At 38.3% G+C, this 19,040-nt stretch overlaps 1 protein-coding gene across 1 annotated transcript in view; it reads right to left on the bottom strand.

The window, feature by feature from the left end:
- The window catches only part of Snd1 (staphylococcal nuclease and tudor domain containing 1), a 436,904-nt gene that overhangs the window by 264,644 nt on the left and 153,220 nt on the right, over positions 1-19,040 (bottom strand). The window contains exon 11 of the mRNA XM_074063886.1: positions 16,972-17,061. Coding sequence (XP_073919987.1) covers positions 16,972-17,061 — 90 coding nt within the window. The remainder of the gene's footprint in view (positions 1-16,971; positions 17,062-19,040) is intronic.

Raw genomic sequence — 19,040 nt, forward strand, 5'->3', positions numbered from 1 at the left:
AAAGAAAGGGGCTATGAATTCTGCTGGCTGGAAGGAAAATCATAGAGGTGGTTTTAAACCTGTATTCTGTCTCCAATGGACAAGGAGAGAAAGTAGAACTCATTTACAACAGGGAATTTAGCTTATAAAATCTAAAAATAAAATAAAACCTCAATACTCTCCTTAAAATGAGGCACTGACTGCCTGTCTATAAAGAATTTTCAAAAAACTTGTAAATTATTTTTCTGAAATGATAAATGACACTATTGCTGAGAACGTATATAAAGTCAGACCTATTATTTCAATTAGGTATTTTGGGTAAATATGCAGTAAATTTTAAAAGGGATACCATTTAAAATCAATGGAAGATAAAAGGCAGTACCCCAGAAGAATGAGAGAATAACCAGTTTAACTTTCTTCTTTGAAATTTGCACACATTTTTAAGTAAAGCAGTATTTCCACTTTACTTTGTTTTCAACACATTCCATATTTAGTACCAGGGTAAAGCCTTCAATGCTCAAGTGTTAATTATAGAATCATCACTGTATATTACAAACCGTAACAAACCTCTCACTTGAAGCATCAAATATGATGTGTAGGTGATCGAAAATAATCAACCTCACAATATTATCTTCAAATTTTTTCAATACCTGAATCCATCAATGATGCCTCAAATTAACCGTAGCACTTTTAAAAGCAAAAGTGTCAAATTAGCAAAAACAAAAACGGAGAGGAGTCAGAAAGAGGGGAGGAGAAGGGAGAGAGAAAGAAGAGGGAAAGACAGAGAGGAAAAATATTTGGAAATGCTGGAGTCATTGAGCCTTCACTTAGGGAGCTAAACATGCAGGGCATACAACGTGCTAATGATTGATGATCAGTTTCTGATTACATGGGTAAGTTCAGGAGACTGAGAATCCTTAGTTTTCAGCTGTAAGTTTGAGACTTTCAGAGGGATTCAGGGTATTAAAACTGCTGGTGGGGCATACTTTGCCCTGTCCTTAGCTTCCTCTGAGTTACAGTTAAGTTCTCCTCAGATGTCCTACCAGTTCCCATGGCAACTATCAGAAAAGGAGACAAGAAGTTAAAGATTCTCTCCCAGCACTTCCTTCTAGTGGCACACTCCACTCCCTCTAGGATTCAGGAGATTCTAGTCAGGGCCTCTGAGCAGCTGTGGATCAAAAAGTTTCTCTGAAGAAGGAGGACAAGCAATGGACTGAATCTTTATTAGACTGCTGGTCACCTTTCCCCCTTTTCCCTCATGAGTACTCACTTCTGTTACCTCCCTCTTTCCTCCACTGCTCATTTTCTCTTCCCCTTCTTTCTCTCACTGCCTTATCAGGACATAGACTAGAACCAGATCATTTTATTTGTCATAGCACATACTGCCCTCTACTCTTAATTTTCCTAAACCTTGACTCAATATCTTCCTGTTACTGATTGAGTTCCACAGATGTGCCTAGAATTGCACTTAGTGCTTAACATATATTTCCTCATTTAATGCTTATGACAGGCCTATTTAACCACTACAAATAGTCAAAAACAGGACACTAAAAAAAATTCCTGTGGTATTAAATGATAAAAGTAGAAGAATATTTAATGACATAGGGAAATCACTATATTGAAGTTTACCAAGCAGTAAGTGCCATATAATTAGTAGTTAAGATGGAAATTATGCAAATAACCAAATGCACAAAAAAGATTGGACTAATATTCACGAGTATTAGCAGATGTTACCCCTGGGTGATAAGAGTTTTTCTTTTTCTTTTATATTTTCCTCTTGTTTTCAAAAATAATTTTTTAGAATAATCAAGTGTTGTTTTGTGATCAATAAAGTGGGCAGTAAACATGAGTTGTAATGAAACAGCAAAAACAAAATACAGAATCATCAACAAGAATAGAGTAGACAATATTACCAGCATTAGGAGAATTCATAATTACATTTTCAAGTAGGAAAATTATAGTCATAGAGAAAACTAGGTTGAAATTTGCAGGAAAACAGTAAGCTTTTACTAAATTGTGCAGATCAAATATGATAATGTTTTAGTGCTTGTAAACAGATTAAAATGAAACACAAGTGCAAAGATACTATATTTTGGTTATAAGTACAAACTGTAACTATATTTAAGGAGCAAGCATTTACATAAAAAGAGGTAAGATGACCCACCCATCCACAAACACATAATACTGGTTGCTTCTGTGGAGGTACATAGGATTGGTGAAGAATTAGGGTAAGGAAAGGAAAGGACCAAGAAAGACCTTAGCTATTCTTTATTATTGTTTGAATTTTGAAAGAAGTGAATATATTATCTACTCAAAATTATGCTTAAAAAGTGAACACCACAACACAAGAAAAACATTGCTTCTGGTTTTTTACCTTTAAAAAAAAATCTAAAGGATAAATACGTGTTAAATAATTTAAATTTCTGCCTATTTTATGTAATAGTTTGTGAAACAGTATACCATTTCCATATTAGCCTTCCTGCCAATGACCTAAAAATGTTGGTTTTAGGAAATAAAGCAAGCAAATCCATTTACTTTTTTGATTTGAGTTGGAAAATCTTTAGGAGAAAAAAACCCACTATTTTATCCATATATGTGCTTTCTGTGCATTTTTTTTTTGCTATATCCTTTTTACATCTATTTTTAAAATGCAAAGCACAAGCTATGTTATATAAAACATTTTTTAAAATTATGTCTTCCAGGCAGTTTAAAAATTATATTTAAAAAAATTCTGTAAGGGAAAGTATCTTTGCCTGGACATAGAAATCATACAGATGCAAAAAGTAATCTTTGCAGGAAAGGGAAGAAAAGGAGGATCCTGAGAAATGAATCCTGTGCTGCCAGCCAACAATCTTGATATACAAAGCTGGAGTGAAGAAAGAACACTCAAAGCCACATGTGAATTGCAGGAAGGTGAATCATGCAAGGAAAACATATCTCACATAGACTCTGAAGCAGGCCACAGGTCATCCAAAAAGTTATACCTAAGCATCCCACATGTTATTTGTGTATGGGCAGCATCAAGTTGATGCATCAGAATACCTACAAGGTCCCCCATACCCTAGCCATGGCCTAGGAACTAGAATCCCTCAGGGATGGGAAATCTAGATCCAAAGGATGACTGACCTAACTTCTTCCTTATTTGTGTTTTCTGTTTTCAAAAAAAAAATTTTTTTTAAGGCAGGAAATGACAGTTAACTCAGAGAGTTTTAAAGGTACCACAACATTATCTAGCCTGGAAAATTCTGCGTGTTCATCCAAGAGGTCTGCAGCCCAAGTGGAAACTGGAATTATTAAGCATGCCAAGTGTATCTTACTTATTGAGAGAGAAGCTCTGTCAACTTTGGTAGAGAACCAAGCTTCAAACTGCTGGGAGGAAGAATAGAAACAAGAAAAAATAACATTTAGCAAATCACTTTTTTCTTCTGAAGTATGGAAAGGTTCCAGGGATTCACAACAATAGCCAAGTCAGACATTTAGGTTCATGAACTGTATGCACTGGAAATGGGAGCTCTTGACATTGTTCAAAAGGTCTAACAAACACTGAGGAGGGGAATGGAAAAATGGAAGGGAGAGGGAAAGGAGGAAAAAGATAAACAGAAAGGGAAGAAAGAAAACAAGGTTAGAGAGACAGAAAGGAAGAAGTTTGTGTCTCTAAAGTAGGGAATAAATGAGTCTGTCAATATCAGTTTTAGTCCCTGAATGGTGAGACACATAAATCTATCGCTTTTCAGTGATCTTGTTACCATTTTCCCCTTGGAAAGTTATGATTAACTACCACCAAATCAGAAATACTGAACAGCAACACGATTCATCTGCTTTTTCATCTTAAAACACCCTCCCATGCTGTGGAGTTCAAACTGCATGCTGCTTTTCTTCCATACAACTGGCAGCAAGCAAACGCCACCACTGGCAGTGGTAGAAGCTGGAGGAAAATGTGAAAATGCATCTGACTGAAGTCAAGTAATCAATTATTTGGATGAATATTTTTATTTCTAAAGCCATATTTCAAAATTTAGTGAACTAACGAATGATTGAGAGAAACAAATACCAGCTCTAGATGAGAGAAAAGCATTTGGAGCCACAGATCCTAGAGAAGGAGAAAAGAGGACTGCTTCTCAATAGTGAACCAGACTAAAACAACAAGCATAACCATTAAACACTTCATTCAGAAAGGCATAAATATATGTTTTGAACAAAATTCACTCTGGACCACAAGCAGAGGCGGGAATAGCAGAAATTCAATCTCTTGACTTTGGGGTGGGTTTGGTGGAGAGTGGAAGGCATAGAAGCAACAGGATATTTACATTATGGCATCCTTAACAAATACGCCAATAGCATCATGGTCAGTACAAAGAATTACTCCAAGGGTCACAGGACTCAGGGACTAGGTGTGGCACCCATTCACTCACAGCAAGTATTCACATCAATGATCCTTAAAATAAAACAAATATTTGACAAAAAGATTAAACTTTGAGAACTATAAAAAAAATCAACTAGATCAATCAATATAAAACAGGAAAACAAATCTTCATGACAGAGCTTATGAACAGATCCTTGGAGACTGCCAAGTCCTCCTCCTTTTAGAGATGGGAAACTAAAGGCCAACATAAAAATAGAGGAAAATGTACTTTGAGTCCAGGGTTCCATCCTGTGCAGGGGGGCCAGCATCCAGCTGGAATGGAAATTTGCCTACACCTTCTATGGTGGCCCTCTCCACAGTCACTCCTAGGAAAACTACACATTTGTAAGTCAATGTTGTTGCATCAGTCGGAATAGAGATATCTGGATGACTAGTTGAGTCTTTCTGGGTTCTTCAGTAAGAGCACCTTCTTAGAAAACAGAAGGAAAAATTCCTTTGATTTTATAAATTAAGAAAAGGAACATTCCAGTGCAAGAATTTGAACATATACAATCTACAACTGCCTATCTTCATGTCTCTGAGATCAGAGAAATGTTCTACTTCGTTTTTATGGAGTCTGGCAAACTGTGGACCACAACGCAGGTCTGCATTTGTAGTGCTGGCTTCCTTCTATTTCTATCCATTCTGTTCTGCCCAAAATATACTGTGAATGCAGCTGTGTGTTTAGATTCCCTCCCTACACTATTGCATCTAAGAAATTGCAATCGTCAAACACCATGCCAATTTTACAAAGGAAGAAACAAGAAACACTGTGAAGATACAAAGCATGCACATTAAGACTTCTCCTCTTTGCTACTGAGATCTATTCTGAAAGCTGAAGGCTCCTTGGCTCTCTAGCTGCACATGGTACCAATTCACAAAAACATGTTTGCCTCAACATGTTGTCACTTTCTCTCATTCCTCACATTCCCTTCCTATTGGGTTTATGAAAGATACAAGGGGTGTATTTGGGTGGGGTGTGGGGTGATTAAGACATTGAAGACTTCAGTGAGCATCAAGGTCTACAGGGACAGGCTCAGCAGCAACCTACCAGGCAAAAAGCTACCCCATGTATTTCAGAAGGGGCAAGCTAAAACAAGTCACTGAATCGTTTACTTCCAATCCATGTGCCCTGTGGTGGGGGAAATAGGAATATTATGAACCCCAAATTGGAGACATGTGACTAGCAGGCATGATCAGGGTTTATTAAGTTTCTGTCACTTAGTTATAAAATAATAACGGAAAATTCAAGCCAAACAGTATTAACATTGCTACTTATTAGCTGACTAAATCCTTGTCATTTTTAGGGAGAACAAATCACAAATGCTGTAATTCTCAATTATGAAGAGGAAAAGACATAGAAATAGCCCCAAATCACCATTAAGGAGTAACTGCTCAGATTGTCTCTGAAAGACTTCAAACGTCAGTCGAACAATGGGGTACTGACTACATTAAGCATCAGGCAAGCTGCCACCAATCAGATGGAGTAATGTGCTAATAATTTAAATTCATAAACAGAACATGAGAAGCATATTTACATTCCTATTTTGAAGGCCTAAGTTTTCAAGATAAGATACAACTATGCCTAAAGTCTCCTTGAATTAGGAAGCAGAGCTCACGAGGATGAAATAATAAAAATCAAGTGACAAGGAAACATAATGAGTTCCTACATCCCTTTCCACACCAAATATTCCTGATCTTTTGGAAGACCTTCAAGGAACAGGATATAACCAAACCCTTCTGTCAAGTCTTCCTGAGGACTCTAACATGGTTCTCAGCATAAGGAGCAGTCATGTGAGAGGATGAAGACAGACAAGGCTTCCTGCCCTGTATGATAATGACGAGGTCGGGCCTAGAAACCACAACTACAGAAATAGACCCATAAGTATTACATGAGGACAGGTAGCACCAGAGTTTACACAGGGAGTGAGGAGTGTATGATAGGGAAAGGTTCTCGAGTGTAAAGACAAGAAAATATGGATGGACTGGGCATTTCCATGAAATGGTAACAAAGTCTTTATGGCATATTATATAGATGGTAAGAGTAGAAAGCAAAAATGGAAATGGAAGCCAGGTATGGTGGCTCAAGCTTATAATCCTACTAGCTACTGGCAGGCCGAGATCAACAGGTATCATGGTTCAGGTCAAGACCAGCTTGGATAAAAAGTTCCTGAGACCCCATCTCAACCAATCAAAGCTGGTTATAGAGGCCAGGGTCTGTCATCCCAGCTATGTAGGAAGCATAAATGGGAGGATCACAGTCCAGGTCAGTCTGAGCAAAAGCCCATACGACTCTATTTAAAAAGTAACTAAAGCAAAAAGAGCTGGTTCGAGTGGTAGAGCTCTTACCTGGCAAGTACAAGGCAAGTTCAATCCCTCAGTATCACCCCCACTCCCCACAAAAAGCTATGTAAATGCAAGTGAGATGCTCATTTGAAATATGCCATTGTACATACAGCTCCTTTCCTTGGCTTTTATGTTCACTCAGGGCGTTAAGATCCTTTTCAGCAGACAACTGGGTATCCCTAGAATTGGTGGCATTTCGGGACTGTACAAATAGCAATTGTGACAGCAGGGTGAAAGATGGCACAAACTAGAAGAAACAGGAAAATTAGTTAAGGCAGAGATACAATAATTAAAACAAGAGATTAAGGAGCATGAAGACTAAAAGATATTCACTGGGAAATCCTTGAAAAGGAGGATAATTGGAGGCACAGAATGAGGTGGATCTGGCTATTGAGAAGATTGGAGTAGGGGGTCAGGAGTCTGCAGATTCTTAGTTTTAGAACAAGAAATGAGTAGTAACATTAAGAAAGATCAACAACAAAGCCAAGGCAGCTTATAGGTAGAAAAAAAATTATATGGAAACCATTAACTGGATTTTGGACATAATAGATGCCAGCTGTTTACTGGAATCTATCATTGGGTATTCAGTAGTCAGTAGGAATTTGCAGGCAAAGGGTAAGAGTGGAAACATTCATTAAGTGTCAGAAGTATATAAAACTACCAAAGACTTGTGTACATATTGTCACCCAGCAGGTGCGACCACTTCTGTCTGTGACAGATAGTTGTGATCTTTTCAATTCATATTAATATTTATCAAATATTGCAAATACACTTTTTGGTTATCTTCCTAGTAATTCAAATCTACTCTTATTCAGCTTCTCACATGTCGATGTCATCTTTCCCAGTGAGACTGTAAGTAACTTAATGCTAGTAGTATTTTATTTATCTTTATTTTACCACTAAAAAAATACCCAACAACTGAACTGGCCTTTTCCAAAATGTTACTACATTTGCAGAGGTATTTGTAAAGTTCTATCCCCAATGCCTGGAACAAGGCTTGGCACGAAGCAGTTGCTGAAAAAATACCTGCTAAATTAATAATAAAAATGAATTGATTTCATTTGTCTACTTCTTAACATGTGTGGCCTGAGCTTCAAGGACTAAGTTCTAAAACAGAATAAACACACCAACTATTGTTTTCAGAGGACTACTTGCTCATCAGCCCAACCAGGTTCAGTCCAACCCACTTGGTAAGCAGAACAGGTGATAAAGCAAGCTTCCAGAAAAAAAATCTCATTCAAAATAGCCAGACTGAAGACAACATCTGGGATTTCTATAGATACAGAAGACATATTATGCATAATATCACATAATGCTCGTGTTAAGTAGGCAAACTACACAAATGTGCTCCAAAAGATAGGTTTTGGCTATTTATTCCTAATGTGCTATGTGGAAACCATGAATAGGATGTATCCAGCTTCTCCAGAGCACCAGCAGGAATGATTTCTCCCAGGATGTGTCCTACTTCAAAATGCTGCTAAGGATCAAAAATAGGCCCTTTGGCTACGATGACTAACAGCGCAGGCTTCTTACATGGACATGAGCACTCATCCTTTAATGAAGAAAGACAAGAAAGATGGCAGCAGTCTAAATCTGAGTGTGATCCTACTGACAAAACTGGAAGTGGGTATGGTACCACGGCTCTACTCCAACTATCAGCTGGCTACAGGAGGACCACCCTGACTACAGAAGACGTAATAGCAAAGAATAAACACAAATAAAATGTGCAAGACAAGCTTTCACCAGAGGTGAAAGGATGTGAACATGAGCAAACCCTATGCCACAGATCACACTGGCAAAATAGCTCATTGCCAAAGTAAAAGCCCAGAAATGAGGAAGTCTGGCCAAGAGTCAGGTGGCCAAAGTTATAAGAAACTAACTTGCTTTTCAACTATATTAGTTTCTTTCTTTTCTTTTTCTTTTTTTTTTTGGGGGGGGTGGTACTGGTATTTGAACTCAGGGCTTTAGGCTTGCTCAGCAGGTGATCTACTGCTTGAGTCACACCTCCAAATATATTAGTTTTCTAGAGCTTCCATAACAGAGAACACAAACTGGTACACAAACGACAGAAATGTAACCTTTTGAAACTGCAGAAGCTTCAATCTGAGATCACTGTGGACAGAGTAATTATCCCCCTCAAGGTCCCAGGAAGAATCCTTTCTAGCATCTTCCTAGCTTCTGGAGCTTTAGGCAATCATGGCATTTCTTCACTCATAGCTGTATCAATGAAATTTCTACCTCCATTGTCACATAGCTTTCTTCTCCTGTGACCTAATCTCTTCATATGAAGATGCCAGTCTAACCCAGAATGACTTCAGTTTAACTTTCTGAATTTCATCTATAAATACATTATTTCCCATCAGGCTCATTCCAAGATAACAGATTGCAGATAGATGGGAATTCTGGAGGGGACACCATTCAACCTAGTACACATACTATCATGAAAACATCAAAAGGCCTGCCCAAGCTGGTCACATACATATTACATAGCTGCTGCATTTTAGTTATACCTGAATATTAACCAGAGGGAAAAAAACTGTATAAGTTAAAGAAGGTAATTCTAGTTACCAATAAAAGAACTTGTTTCCAAAAAAGGCAAAATGCATTACTCAGATTTTAAAAACATTAAAGCAAGGAACTCATTTTTTAAAGTATTTATTTATTTATTTTTATTTCTTTTATTCATATGTGCATACAATGTTTGGGTCATTTCTCCCCCCTTCCCCCCCTCCTGCCCCCTCTCTTCCCCACCAGCCCTCTCCCTCTCATATTTTTTAACATACAACTGCATGGCCCTTTTTTGAAGTTATAGCTCTAAAATACTGCTCCCCATCACCTGGCAACATAGTTGACAGAACTTCAAGACCAGAAGCAACAGATACGTGCAAAATGCTACCTTTCACCTATGCATAAATAATTCAAACCTTGGGAAAGAAATACTCAAGAACTTGAATGATTGGCCTAACTTTTCAAAGCATAGTTAAAAGAGTCATCACACTGAAAGAAACCCTGCAAAGTTGGCGCTCTAAAATAAAACTATTTCTGAATGGTGTGTTATTTTGCAAATATACAAGAAAAAAAGTTTCTAGTTAGCAAGGTTATCTATTTTATCCCTTGTAGTGAAGGATGGACTGCAGGAGGTCTATGTGTTCCCCAAAGATGGCAATTAGCCAGGGAGAAATGCACCCCCCCCCCGTCTTCCCAAGAAACAGATGTTCACGCCAAAATCATCCAGCCGAAACATACTCCTCCCACTGGCAATAAAAAAACTGTAAAACCTGCCATCCAACCAAACTTGGGGGACTACTGTTTTCCAGGTCCCACTGCATGACCCCCCCATGTGGCCTTCCTTTCTGTTCTTTACAAATGAAACTTCTCTGATTTTTTACTGCTCGAGTTTCTGCCTTTGTTATCTATCCATGCACAGAAAAAAAGGACCTTCATCACCCAAAAGTTCCAGTGTTATCAGTAGACCCTTGTAAGCAGATGAAACTGTTGCAGGAAAAATATAGAGAAAAGTCAGTAAGTGTCAGATCTCCTGTCCAAATGCACACATCTGGACATAGTCTTGCTTTATTCCCTGCCACAACATAAGCCATTCTGCACACTGTCATTGGGCCTGAGCGCAAAAGAGTCTATTCTTTGTAAACCAAGAGGTACAGGAAGTCAGAAGATTTGCAATTCAGCACATTTTATAGGAATTTTTGGCAATAAGGGCTATTTTTAAAGTGGGAAAAAAGCCTGTCCTCTCCCTACCCCCAAACACAGCTGAGCTGATTCAGCACAAATCTCCCCCTAAAATAAAATCTCAGTTTGCAGAAAATAAGCATGGAAAGTTTCAGCTCCAAGGACGACATTTCAGAATCCTAGCAGAAAAGATCAGGAGTGGGTAGCTTAAGACAAGCTGACCACAAATTATGTTACAAATGTTAAGAATTTTCACCAGAAACCTATAAGCAATTTGGGAGTCTAAGGCAGAAAGTTTTTAATAAGAAAAGTAATTCAAAAGTATTACCTAAAGATATGAGAATCTCGAGGATTCTGATGGATAATAATCATTTTCCTTGGGTAAGCATAACAAGAAATTTCCAGGAATGGATTTAAAAATTCTAGTTTCTTCATTTAACTGAAGTGATGCTTTCTGAAGAGAATGTTACAATATACATCATTCAAATAACACACTTCACCAAAGAGGTGTGTACGCAGCTCAATACCCTGATGGCCCCCAAAGCACTCAGGTACTTATCACAATCTGCAGACAAAAAAAATAAAAAGAAAAGAAAACAAGAACTCATTATCACAAAGAGCATTTAGGTGGCAACAGGAAGAAAGTTAACCTCGCTGAGTTTCCAGAAACCAGCAACTCCACAGTTATTTTTGTTAATCATCTATCACAAGACGAGGGAGTTAATGGCTCCAGGGGCAAAAGATTAGGATCATTCCTGCAACCCAAAGGGGAAAGGGCATCTAAAATGAACCTTGGTGCCCAACACATACTGGCTAACTCCTGTCATATTCAAATAAGAGAACACCTACTAGAAAAAAAGTATGGTCAGAAATTGTAAGTCATTTTGTGATAATCTTTAGTCATTTGTTGAAAAATTTACAGCCACATTGATAGTAATAGCTGGCATTGGAAGGCAAGGACAAGCCACCTCATATAAACCTGTCAATTTAAATCAAAATGCATTCATAACCTTAGGGTCTGTTTTGATCATTAATGTAAAGGACCTTTCCATAGCATGCATGAATCAAATTAATATGAAGTGAAAAATGTGGAGACAACAAAAGAAATGGTTAAAAATCCAAACTAAAAACCAGAGGTAATTAAGAACAAGAACCCCCTTCATACTGGCTTTGTACTCAGCAGAGCTGATACAGTAACACCCAGAGACAGACAGCACTTACACAATTTCATTCTCCTTCCCCCATTTACATGCACTTTTAAAGAAAAGGCTAACCCTGGTAAACATGTAAACAGCCAGGGAAAAGAGTGAGGTCCTCTTCTCAGGAAGGCTCTCTACCCAGAGTTGCTAAGTGAGTGAAAAAAAAAATGGTACATCCTAAGAATGTGACTTCTGGTACCTTCAGAGATCTGTCCTTCTTCAGGGGAACAAACACCTAATGCTCCTCACCTTCTCCCTGGCTCTGGGCCAAGAAAATACCAACACAGTCCCTTTGTTCCCTAGACACATTCACAAGGGGCAGCTATGCCAAGAGATTAAGGAAAAAAGACATTGAAATCAAGCTTCACCACTGGCGCACCATGCTGCCCTTGACCGCCCAGCGTCTGTGTAAAGTAGAAAAGAACATGTAATCTGATACGTGTTCTATGAAGAACAATTTGATGAAACACCCCTTTACAGGGACATCTCAAAGACTAATGAGATAATGTCTAGAAGGCTGGAAGCACTCAGAAGACTGATATATGGTGCCATCACCACCTCCTGAAGACTGTAGACTAGGACAAGGCAGATGAGAATCAACTGTGAAGAACTGCCATTATCCCAAAAACACCTGACCCTATCAGCATCAGAGTAAGTATAAAAAACAGGGAAGCTAATCTATCTAGGTCATCTTTAATTTAGCATAGCAATTAAAAGCATCTGGGTAAAGTATTTAATTTCCAAAGACTTCAATTTCTTTACCTGCAAAAATGGAACCAATATACACACTGTGCAGGTGTAGGTAAAAATTAAAAACAAAAACAGTGCCCTCTTAAAGTTCAGTATCTACCACAAAGAGAGGACTCAATAAACAGTAGTCATAACCTTTTAAGACAGAATAGATATTATAGAAAGTGCCTAAAAAATGTAGTCTAGTTCACAGAACAAATTTGAATCAGATGAAAATCTGATTAGGATTAGGAATCCCATCTCCTAAAAGCTGCTTAGATACTTAGAATATTTTATCCAAATAAAGAAAGCAATAAATAGTACCTGGGTCACCAACCTAACTCATGGAAATACATTATCTCAGAACAAAGATATCATTATATAATAGTGACTATTTCCAGATTGATTTGGGATTACTGAAATGCAGAGTCAATCTCACCCTGACCCATGCAGACATGGCTAAAAACTGAGGCAAATCAGGTGAGTCCTACCTCATCCTCCCTCTATATATTCTTATTTGAGATCTGGGTGCACAAACGTTCTTCACAGCTTAAGCTCAGTAATTTATTCAGTAAAAATTTATTGAGCACCTACTGTGCATCATACTGTACTGGACACTTAGGTAGCAAGCAAAATGAATATGAATCTTAACATAATGAAATAAATTTAACAAAACAGCTATTTATTTACAATGGCCTCTCAAATAGGTATGCAAACTGAAACATGTATGCAGGATAAATTAATGGAAAGAGGCCAGGGCGGGCAAGGAAATCTTTCTCAAGGAAAGGAAGTCACAACTGACATAGATCTGAAGGATAAGCAGAACATAAACAGGGAAAGAGAATGAAAAAAAGAGAGGAAAACACCAGAGGGAATACAATGCATTCCAGAAACCAATCAAGGCCAGAAGGGTGGCCAGGAAGAGAGTAGAGGAAGTGGGATGAGGTTCTCTCTTTGAAAGCAGGCTGAACTATATGGGGATGGACCTTCTAGGCAACTGGAAGTAATGGAAATGAATACTAGTAAGAAAAGGAGGAGCCCAGTGTAAAGGGCACTGGTGAAGCTCCTGTTAGTTAGCTGCAGGTGAGAAAGCTGTTAGTTTACAAATGAGTCTTGCCCCTAAAATTTGCTTATTGAAAGAAACACTTTAGAAAAAAATTAGAGGAGAAGGCACATATTTTGGGGGAGAGGTCCTTGATAATGGGACAGCCAAGGAGTATCTATTGCAATCACTGAAACTCTGGCATCTTCTACCTTTTCTACCCCTCCAAATATTGAAACAAATTCCAACTTTGAACACAATATTTCTCATGGTGATAAAAATTCTGCAACTAAGGGTCAGAAGTTATAGGAATGAGTCATATGACTCTTGTAAATGTTGTGATACATGTCAGGGAGAGGGGGACTCAGACTTGATCTAAGATATCTTTTGAGATAGCTGGGTGGGGGAGGGAGGAGAGAATACCCAATGAAGAGTCCAGTTATTACCTTGTTATACTGAAAGCAAAATGACTACAAAATGTAAACTCTTGCTTTCATAGGGTGATCTCTCAGTATTAAGAAAAAAACATACATACACACAGGAAGACCCTGCTCTTATTGGTTGTTTTAGGAGATTGCCAGTCTTACTATGTTATTCATACAATGAGGATATCATCCTGGAAAACTAAAAGAAATGTTGAAGTTACCACAGTTCCCATTTCATGATGAATTGCTGAGGAAATCAGCAAGAAAGTAAGTCATTTACCATGAATATTCTTTAGCTAAGATGTTAGTGAAAGGGTGGCATATCATAAACAGGGGATGCGGAGGGTGCACACATATTCTACCACTCCCTTGATCCAAAAGACATACACACCCTTTAGCATGAGCACATATTTCTTCTGAGGAGGCTAAAGCACTGAGGCCACAGCTAACCAAAAACTACATGAATCCGTGCAATGGGTTGAAAAGGCAGAAACAACAATGAAAACCACAGAAGAGTACTGTAGTTATGATGTACATTGATTTCTTTTAACCTGAGACCAGATAAGAAATCTGAACAGGTGGGGCTATGCTATGTAACACACAAAAAAGCATTTTATTAAGCAAAAACAAACCACACACCTTACTGACATCCGGACAAACATTAAAGACTGAACCAACCTGGATTCTCATAGCACAACTACATGAAAGGGAAGGCAAATACTCTCAAATGTAAATGATAAAACCACAAACAATAATAAAACCAAGGCTCCCACAGCTGTATGGTTACTTTAATCATGGTATATATCCAAAACAAAAATCAACGTAAATTGATTTAAATAAATGTGAGTTTCAACAATTGGGATAGGAGCCATCAAAGCCAACAAAACACCTTAGCCCTTTACCTTCAATTTTTTTCTCCGCATTCTAGATGACTATCAAAATTGTCATATTAGGGACTTTGGAAAGGTCTAGACAGAGAAGATGATTTTTTCTTCCATATCTTCCTTCAGCTATGACAGGCTGCCCTAATCAGCTTTCTTGCACATAGGCACACATGCTCCCTTGCGGTGGCTCTTAATCACCATGTGCCATGCAGAACAGCTGCAGAGGTCTAAAGGGAATTGGCAGAAATGGGCAATGATGTGCTAGCCACCCTCCCTGAGGCAGCAACTGCCCTCCCTTTTCCCAGATGCCAGAGCACATGAATGTTCACTGTCGCAACTGACAGGCCCACAAGACAGGCAAGTGGTTTCAGGTGGTGAGTCAGGAAATGCAGTTGGCATCAGAAATGTTCCAGCCCAACAGAGCTAAACTACATCTGACTCCCTATTCAAGGATACAGTATTCGTCATTTATACAATGTCACTGTAGGGGACAAAACTCCTGCTAAACACAAATAATATCTAATCAACTCTGTTGCATAGGAACCAGTAAATGAGGTTTCTCCCATTAAGGAACCAGATATGACACTTGAGATTAGTGCTTTTATCCAGTGATGGAGCACTTCACAGGGGCTTGGCACACAATCCTTGAAAACAGAGCCTTGGGCTAACCTTCCAGGACCATTCAGCAGCAGCTGCAACAAGCTGTGATCTATGTTCCCAGACAAGAAAAAGAATCAGGTTAGGAAAATACTCAAAGAAACCAAGTGGGTGCCATCATACATGCTCATGACTGGCTGCACACAGATCAAATACATACTGCCACTCCTTGCCATGTGACTCTGCATTGGTTCCACACTTGTGAGGGAATTCCTTGGTTGTGTATGCAATTCTTCATGAGCCAGTGAATGAATGATATGATATCAACTGGGTGAGATAGAGATGTTAGACATTACATCAGCTAATAAGGGATGTAGAAATTGAAAGAGCTAGTCATCATTCGCCAGCACTTCATGAATCAACCCAGCATTCTGCCAAGTTTTATACAATGACAAATGAGCCTATTCTCTGAAGGAACCTGAAGAGATTTAATAATCATTTTAGGGAATCCAGTTTGGTTTTTCTACCTGAAAATTAGCAATTTTGTCTTATGCCCAACTTCAAAATCTGTTGCCAAATTTTATCATCCTACTTACCATAGTATATAATAAGTCTGGTTATATTTATATTTATGATATACTACCTTGGCATTAATTAGTTCAATAGCCAGATCATTATCAAACCTGTCAAAACATCAATAGTTTAGGTTAAGTTATGCTAATACAGCTTTAATGATTTAAAGCCAGACAAAAAAAAGATTAGCCTTAACTTTCTGAAGATACAATAAAAATTGACCCAAAATATGGTATTTCTCCTAGAACCCCAATGGGAGCGATAAAGGAAAACATGAATCTCACTTTCTCACTGAACAGATTTCCTCAACTACTATAAGAGGAACCAACTCATTTATGTTCTTTGAATATCCAGGACAAAGATCTTCCCCAGACTTTTAGAGTGGGGATGTCAGGCAAAGGGATGCTCAAAACCTCACTATATTCATAGACCAATAAGCTCTAAATAAGAACAGTAGGAAATATACTCAAGGGACTCCAAGTCTTTGCACTAGACTATGAAGTTAACGTCCTACACAACAACCTTCATACGAACTACTAGGAAGCCACATATCCTTTCTCCATTAAAGTAATCCACAATACCTGGAGGAGACGCTAGGGGAAATTTTACAAGTCATAGAAGTACAGATAGTATTCATGCACAGTGCATTGCACCAAGCATGTTCCTATCACAGAAGAGCCTGACTTGCCCTCTTCTGTAGCCAACCTATTGCACAACAGTAGGGAAAATATAAAAATGCTGCAACTTTCTCCCCCTAGTAAATCTCATGGCCCCAGACTTTTAATGGAGGTGGCTAGAAAGAACAAGACAGCCAAGTGCATGGAGCTCAGGACAATGCAATTATTGAAACTGGAATTCAGCCTGGAACCTGCTATGACAGCACTGGCAATCAAACTGTGGTCAGGGTCCCAATTTTAACCTCTCCCAAGGGGCACCACCTCCTGACATATAGACACGCCTCTGCTCGTATCAAAGTAATTCCACTTGACTTGGTGTGGGAATGTCATCTGCTAGTAAAAGTCTGGGAGAGGGCCCAGTTTAAAATAATCACATTCAAAGGATTAGATTAAGTCCAGCCACTTGCAAAAATGTTTCAGTCATCACATACCTTCTTTCCAATAAGCTTTTTTCGAAGAAATTCCCGGGCCTCAAACATGTAGGGAATGTCATACAGGGGACGTAGCTTCTTGTTCTTATCCTATAAACAAAGTAAATATGGTATCAGGAATGAAGGAAGCCAAATGTAAACTGTAACACAGAAGAAATTCATTAAGTATTAGGACCCTTCTAGTTTTTATATATACACTATAAATCTAATTCTGTTACTCACAAAAATAATAGCTACATACAAAGCATTCTGCAAATATATTTATACATCCTAGACTCAAAAAATCTTGAAGCTTAATCCAGTAATAGAAATTCTATATGTACAAAATAGCAACAGACAGCAGTTTTAATTAAGTAGTAAATTATGTGATATAAACTACCAACTAAATGGTTTAAGAGTAATCAGGAAGTTTCATTAACAAGGTAGAACTTAATGTGAGTTTTCACAATAGGAAAAAACTAGAAAGAAAATTAGAGTTTAAAAGAACAGAATAAGAAGAGAAAAAGAAATAATCCCTGCTTCTCCCCTAATATCATTGGTCACAAACTTTGCCCCAAGAGGTGAGTGCTCTAAGCAATGTCACTTTCAGATAATGAGAGGATCTAGATGAAGATGACAGGAGTAGGAACGTATAGAAACTTAAGCGATATGAGTGCCATTTTAAGAAATGAATTAAACAGGATCCAACAACAAAGAGGACAGAGGGGATAAATGAGTAGAAATCCAATCCTGAATCATCATGACAAGCATAAGATATCCAGAAGTTTGCCTTTTGCTGGAGGTGAAGGCATAGAAGATGTGTTTAAGAAGTAAGAGACTTAGCTAGAAAGGTTGATATGGTTACTTTAATGTCTCTCTCAAACTAACTTATAAATTTCAAGACAACAGACAGTCTGTACATTTCTGTTTTCTTGTAACTCCTCAGAGCCATGTACAGTATTCCCACACATTACATACATAATAACTGTAGCTGGATTAAGTAGTCACAAAAGAAACATGCTGAATGATATGCAATGATTAAGTATGCTAAGAGAGCAGTAATGCATGCATAGAGTCGAGGCTCTCCAGAAACCAGATAATATTTGAAACGAATTACAGAAAAAAAGGAGAAAAACAAGAACTGCTATTCTAGATGTATACCACTGATCCCGCATCCTCTACAGGATTTGGCACAGTGTGTTTGCCATCTATTTTGCATCTGACAAAACAAGATGCCTCTGCATAATCCACGCTGTGCTCAAAGAAGATATTCATTGCTTATTTTTTCTTAAACAGCCATTTACTATCAAGTAAAGAACCTTCATGACTTTAATACCCACCTTTTAAAATTATCCTAATGTCAATACTGAGAGTAAGGGAATCGAAATAGATGTTTCTGCTCAGATGCTAACTAAGCCTCAATGTCTCAAACACATCATAAAACATTTCAATTCATTGATATGTCCAAGAAAATCCTCTTTGGGAATGTAAACAATTTTTTCAGTTATAAAGAAATTTGAGCTTCATATTCTTCATTTCCCTGTCTATTTCCTCTGTGGATTTAGAAAAGAGGCCATTACCATTTCCCAGCTCTCTCCCAGGAAGTGAAGCCACCATCTCCTTTCCCGGGTGACAGGTGGGAATCTACATACTTACAATAGAAAGAACAAGGGTGGCCGAGCTCAGATCAAGGTAGTAGGGTGTCAGGATTGCACTAATAAGCAGTGTATGACCCCAAACATGAGAATCTTAGAACAAAATGGGAAATAGCAAAAGGGCTGGGTAGGGGGCAGAGTTCCCTGGTTTAGTGGAATGTTGGGTAACTCAAGGGACAGATTTGCAGGATTATGAATATTTTATAAATATCTTTGGAAGCCAAAGTGAAAGTAAGAGGCTACAGATTAAGAGACTTATATAACATTCAACTTCCAGGAGTTAGCGATTGCACTCAGTGATACAGTACGTGCCGTGTGTGTGTGTGTGTGTGTGTGTGTGTGTGTGTGTGTGTGTGTGTGTGATGGGTAGGGGAGGCTGTTCAGGATTAAACCCAGGGCCTGTGCATGCTAGACAAGTACTCTGCCAGTGAGCTG

This window comes from Castor canadensis, chromosome 2, assembly GCF_047511655.1.
Source record: "Castor canadensis chromosome 2, mCasCan1.hap1v2, whole genome shotgun sequence".
NCBI classification, from domain to species: Eukaryota; Metazoa; Chordata; class Mammalia; order Rodentia; family Castoridae; genus Castor; species Castor canadensis.